The following is a 6,268-nucleotide window of genomic DNA, read 5'->3' as shown; positions in this document are numbered from 1 at the left end:
GTATATATATATATATATATATACTGTATATTCTTACAAAGAAGGTCTATTATAGGCTACTAATATAATTTTGTGTGTGATTTTGTTTGTTTGGTTTTATGTGTGACTGGAAATCTCAAGCACTCTCCCCATATTATCAGGTAAAGCACTTGCCATCCTCATTGTATACTAAAATTTGTACATATCTGTCTTTTGAGTGGACAGTGATCTAGTTAGTTCCTAGATATTCTTTGGTAGTCTCTTGTTCATGCCTAACATAACATTTGTTCAGGTGTTCATCTTAAATAATTAATGTCTTCATTGGAAATTATGGTCATTGTATGGTTATTGTAGTAAAAATCTCACACTCTTACTCATTCTGCTCTAGACTTGAATTGTGGATCAGAAACCTACAATCCCCATGAACAAATCTGTTGCTCAGGGAATCTGTATAAGAAGGCATCAGCACTTACGCTTTTTGACCTTTTTGACCTGAAGCTTAGTTTTGCAGAAATGGAAATTCAAATAAATTGGAGATTTCTCTTATTTTCAGTAATTTCAGTAATATGCTTATTAAAGGGGTGGTTGATTGTGATTTCACTTTTTTAACTTTAGATAGTGTGTAATGTTGCTGTTTGAGCATAAACAATATCTGCAAAGTTAAGACACTGAAAGTTCAATGCCAGCGGCGATATTGTCTTTTAAAATTATGGCAGTTTAATGCCTACAAAAACGGCACATAGGGACTACAATGAGCTACTTTCTGGGTTTGTGACATCACAAACCCAGAAATTTACATAAACCCCACCCCCGGGAACGTGCAACAAAGGGGGCGAGGCCATGTGCTGCTTTAGAGAAGAGGAAGAGTTGTTGCCATGCCGTCTAAACTAGGGGTGCTCGAAAAAATCTATTCTTATATGAATCGCGATTTTGTCTTCAAACGATTCTAATGGGCTACGTTCACACTGTCAGTTTTTGGGATTGACAACCGCATTTTCTTTACAGGTGTGAGTTTCGAAATGTCCTGTTCGCACAGCAGCTTACAGTTGCGTTTGGAATACTGTCTGTATGAACGTGCAAAAGGAGTCAAGCTTAGACAACTAGTTGTCCAGTCCTGTTCCGTTCACACAGCGTGTGTGTTCCGAGAATGTGGTTGTGAGTCCTGAAAATTTACAGGTGTGAGTTCGGTTACAGAATGCGGTTGTCACGCCCGTAAATAACTGAACTGTGTGTGAACGTAACCGCATTAAGGACTCAAATACAGGACTGACAACCGTATTCTGCTGCTGTGTGAACGTGGCCCATGGATTCACAAGTTTCAAAATCAATGTTCTAAAGCAGCGGTTCTCAATCCTGTTCCTCGCGTCGCCCTGCTCTGCAGTGATCTATCGTTAGTCCCGTCCCCCTGCACCGGAGGTAGCACTGAGCGGGTAGCACAGATAGGCTACACTACTTACCCTGCAATGATCTGTCGTTAGTCCCGTCCCCCTGCACCGCAACCCAGTTCTGATGGGGCTTACAGTAACCCTCCTTCGCATCACAATCAAATAAATCTCACTCCCTGATATTCATATTATTATACATAATCCCTTATGAAAATTAGCAATGGTATTACTATAGTAAAATTATAGTAGGCTAACCATGTTTTTTTTGGCGTTTTTATTACCAATTGTAGCCTATAACCACAGTTTTACTACAAATACCATGGTTAAACTATGGTTAGTGTAGCAAAACATGTTGTTTTCACCATGGTCTAACTATAGTAACCTTGCTTTTTGGTTGTAACCACAGTTAATTTTCGTAAGGGATATTTTCATGTTATTTTATATCTTTTTATTTTATGGCATGTATCTGTGAAAATGATTAGGCTATATGTACAGCACACACCACATTGAATAACGCTGCGCATTTCAAGGCGCTTCAGTGGACCTTAAAGGGTTAGTTCACCCAAAAATGAAAATTCTGTCATTAATTTTATGGATCTTGATAGTTTGGCTGGCGTTGCTGTCAATGGAGGCCTCTCTGAGCCATCGGATTTGATCAAAAATATCTTAATTTGTGTTCTGAAGATGAACGAAGGTCTTAGGGGTGTGGAACGACATGAGGGTGAGTAATTAATGACAGAACATTTTTGGGTGAACTAACCCTTTAATGTTACCTGTTTTGTCAATGTTAAAATTCTTTTTTAATATATCAGTAAAAAAGTATGAGGCTTTTACTCAAGTCTTTATCACTTTATTCAAATTAAGCAAAACAAAACGACAAATGTTTACTTTCACAAGTATAGGCTTGTAGTAAGCTGTCTCTTGCCTGTAGACTCAATCAGGTAACAAAAATGTCGGGAAACGACACCTCTGGCCATTCTATTGGGTCGTTTGTCCAGTCACAGATACCGTACGGACAGTCCGACCCAATACGGCTCTTTCTACATATGTTGCTCTGTCGAACGGCAGAAATTATTTTATGTAGGCCATTCTGAGTCAACACCATGCTTTTCCAATGAGGGGGAAAGGATTGTTTTCCCCCACGCCGACTCCGCCCACACAGCTATGACGCGACACCGATCAAGTCTATATTTACGACGCCATTGTTTACAATACAACCAATGAACATTCTGAGGTGAGGGACGTGAAGTTTCTGAACGTGCATTAGGTGGTTTAGTGAATCACAACACACTGGGCCAGCTAACCAATCTGAGCCCATTGCGTATTTCTGAGGGAGGGGCTTCATAAAACCAGGAAATCATCAGATCATTCATTGGAGAAGGGACAGAGAGGTGTAGAATAAAGGTAAATTATGTGAAAAAATAATGTGGTTTTTGAAAAACGAAGCATTAACACATGTTAGACTGCACCCCATAAACACATTAAAGCCTAGAAAAAAACAGTCAACCACCCCTTTAAGTATTTGGAGAAATGACAGTATACCGTTTTCAAAAACTCATACATACATTATGCATACATTATTGTACAGTACTATGTATACCTGTGTCCTTCAGTGCTGTGGCGAAGATGCTTACACTCTGTCAGATGACAATGTGCTGTGCTGTAATGGAATCCTTTATCGCAATGTGTCTGAGCAGTCAGAGTGTGTTGGAGGTGTTATATATACTCCAGCAAACACTACTTGCCAAATGTCGACCCGTCCTCGTCTTGGCGAGCACTGCTGTGGAGGACATACCATCAATCCTCGCACACATATTTGCTGTAATGGACACAGGTAGGCCCACAGATTACAAAGATTTGATTTAAAAGTGCACTTAGTACTTTTTTGCTCATGTTTTAAATAATTTCATTATGTTTTGATTCATTTTGCAATCATCCAAACCTTGACCCTTGATCATAAAGGGGTCATCAGATGCCCATTTTCCACAAGTTGATATGATTCTTTAGGGTCTTAATGAAAAGTCTATAACAGTGGTTCTCAACTGGTTTGGCAACCCACTTTTATATATATATATATAAAATTAACTAATTAATCACACATTTTTCTGATATTAATCGCGATTAATCCCACCTAACATTAAAGTTTTTAAATATACTTTTATATTGCAATAATTTCACATTCAATCTACAAATTAATGTACAAACAACATAAAGACAGTATATTTTTAAATATTTGTTTAAAATATTTACTTTTTTTCTGACTGAAGGCCAGTATCAATGATACCAATACTGATTTATCTATAAAGTTGCCCCCCCCACCCAATATTTAACCACTGACTATAGCCATTCAACATTCCAGTATAATTGAGAGCTATCAATTTTAAAATTTATTAGACTTTAAAAAATAACTTCTAATAAATTCTAAATTAAATATAGATGAATCCTTAAAGCTATAAAAGTTATTTTTCCTCTTCTTTTCATTGTCCTTTGATTAATAGACATCACAAAGGCTGGTTATTAGCTTATTTTGGCTGTTATTTCTTTAAGAGCTGGCGCTGCTGAACGTGACACGGATCTGACACTCATCATATTTTCTCTCAACTATTTTTACATTTTCTGACCCACTTCAGGTCTTAAAGTTTCTATTAATGAACTGACGAGTTAAATCGGGTGTGTTAGATGAGTGAGACAGTGCTGGGCTGCTCCAGGACACTTTTGAAAACCATTTCAGAGACATGTTCTTAAATGTGACTCATAAAATATATTACGTGCATGCACAGTTTTAAGGCAGCTTTAATCGCCTTTTTGGTAACTTCATGACTGACTACGACATTGCATGCACGTGGTTTATTTCGCGCTTTGATATGAAAGGATACATGCTACAGCACGCGCCGGCGCCTTTGTGCATGCAATTGAAGAGCACGCTACCATTTCAGCACTTGCTTGACTCGCGCGCTGAATTAAAGTGGAACGTGCGTCTGAAACGTCTCCCGTTCTCAGTCGTTCTGCGACTGAATAAATGCACTTCTTGTTAAGAGAAAAAGTGACAGAAGCAGCAGTTGTGAGTGGGGTGGCCAATATATATATATATATATATATATATATATATAAATTAAGACTGTTAAGAATATGACTAATACTGAATAAACAGCCTATAAATAACAGTCCCAAACTAGTTTTTGTTAACACAATTAAGTTGGTATGAGCCACCACAGTCATTTAAACATATACAAAATGACACAAAGTGAAAATAACATGGTATTTTTGGGTTATGGAATCAACAGTTACAATGTTGAATATACAATATTAACATGAACTGTTAATGAAACGTGAAAACTGCTCCTGAATAGAATGAATATCATACTTTCATGCAAATCCTTCCCAGCTAACACACGCAGTACCAGTTATGTGATTTATCGGTACTGTACTTTTATTTCACGCGTTGCATGCTTGTAGTTTCTGCGCTATAGTGAAGTGATATACGAACACGGTATAACATCTGACAGGACAGAATAGTTCACTTTTCTGAGGTGAGAGACTTTTTATTTCATAACAAGTTACGAAAATAACATATCGGTTACGTATGGTAACCCTCGTTCCCTGAAGGAGGGAATGGAGACGTCACGTCGGATGACCGACGAATTGGGATCTCGCTTAGAGAGACCAATCTACTTCGAGTGTAAACTAAACGAGCCAATGCACATTGGCATGCGATTATTGCATCCAGCTGTCGCTGATCACAGCGTGAGTATAAGTAGGCAGCTGGTGCAGCGCATATTCAGGTTTTCGCTGACGAGCCAAGCCGGTACCCCGGCCGCTCAGCAGTGGTACAGAAGCTATGGTGACGGAACGTGACGTCTCCAGGGTTACCATACCTAACCGAGACGATCCCTTTCAGTCGGTCACTCTCGACGTCACGTTGGATGACTGACGAATTGGGATCCCTATGAAAGGGCCATAGCTACTGCCCCTTCCAGTGTCCTGTGGAAGCCTCCTGCGCCCCTACTTTTTGGCGCAGGCCAGGGCTTACCACAAAAAGAACAGCTACTGCTGCTATGGCACTGCCCACTCAGTAAGACTGGATAACACTGGGAAAACGTACCCGTACCACTTGGAACAGGGATGTTGCGGAAGCCCCATCCTTCCCGAAGGAGATTTCGGAAGCACTTACACATATGAACAACCGTTTAGGCACATATGGAAGATTAGAGGTTATTGTAACCCTCTTGGAAAATAGCAGGAAGTCTGCCGGGGAAACACGGGCTCTGAGGCTATACCATGGACTGTACACATATGGGATCCACTTAGGTCTCTACATATGGAACCCAGCCCTCTACCGGTTCTCACGGATTCTATACACATACGAGAACCGCTTAGGTCTCAATATGGAACCCAGCCTTCCACGGTTCCCGCGGATTCATCGTGAAGGCCCGGCGCCGGACGTTCCGCCGCGTCCGCTGCCGAGGGTGATGGAGGATCTCAACAGGGTCTACTGTAGGACACTCTGGAGCAGTTTTAGCAAGCCAACACGAAGCCGGGGCCTCTCAGTGCTTCTACCCGTTTGAGGTGAGAACACAGGAGGATACCGGCTCCACACGGAGGCTATAGAATCTAGCGAACGTGTTGGGGGTCGCCCAGCCCGCAGCTCTACAAATATCTGTCAGTGAGGCACCACGAGCCAGTGCCCAGGAGGATGCAACACTCCTAGTAGAGTGAGGTCGCAACCTGAGCGGGCAGGGCACACCCTGTGCCTGATAAGCCAGGGTGATGGCATCCACTATCCAGTGGGCCATCCTCTGCTTAGATACTGCATTCCCCTTCCCAGTCACCTCAATGACAGACAAAGAGCTGGTCTGAGGTCCTGAAGCTTTGTGTCCGGTCTACGTACCATCTCAAGGCTCGGA

The 6,268-nt window shown here is 41.1% G+C and overlaps 1 protein-coding gene across 1 annotated transcript in view; it reads left to right on the top strand.

Moving 5' to 3' along the window:
- The window catches only part of LOC107711767 (galaxin-2-like), a 44,721-nt gene that overhangs the window by 8,014 nt on the left and 30,439 nt on the right, over positions 1-6,268 (top strand). Inside the window, exon 7 of the mRNA XM_016516813.1 lies at positions 2,978-3,198. Within this exon, the coding sequence (XP_016372299.1) occupies positions 2,978-3,198 (221 nt within the window). The remainder of the gene's footprint in view (positions 1-2,977; positions 3,199-6,268) is intronic.

The sequence above is a fragment of the Sinocyclocheilus rhinocerous genome, unplaced genomic scaffold (genome assembly GCF_001515625.1).
Source record: "Sinocyclocheilus rhinocerous isolate Xijiao unplaced genomic scaffold, SAMN03320098_v1.1 scaffold778, whole genome shotgun sequence".
Taxonomy (NCBI): Eukaryota; Metazoa; Chordata; class Actinopteri; order Cypriniformes; family Cyprinidae; genus Sinocyclocheilus; species Sinocyclocheilus rhinocerous.
This window is presented reverse-complemented; position numbering and strand designations above follow the sequence as displayed.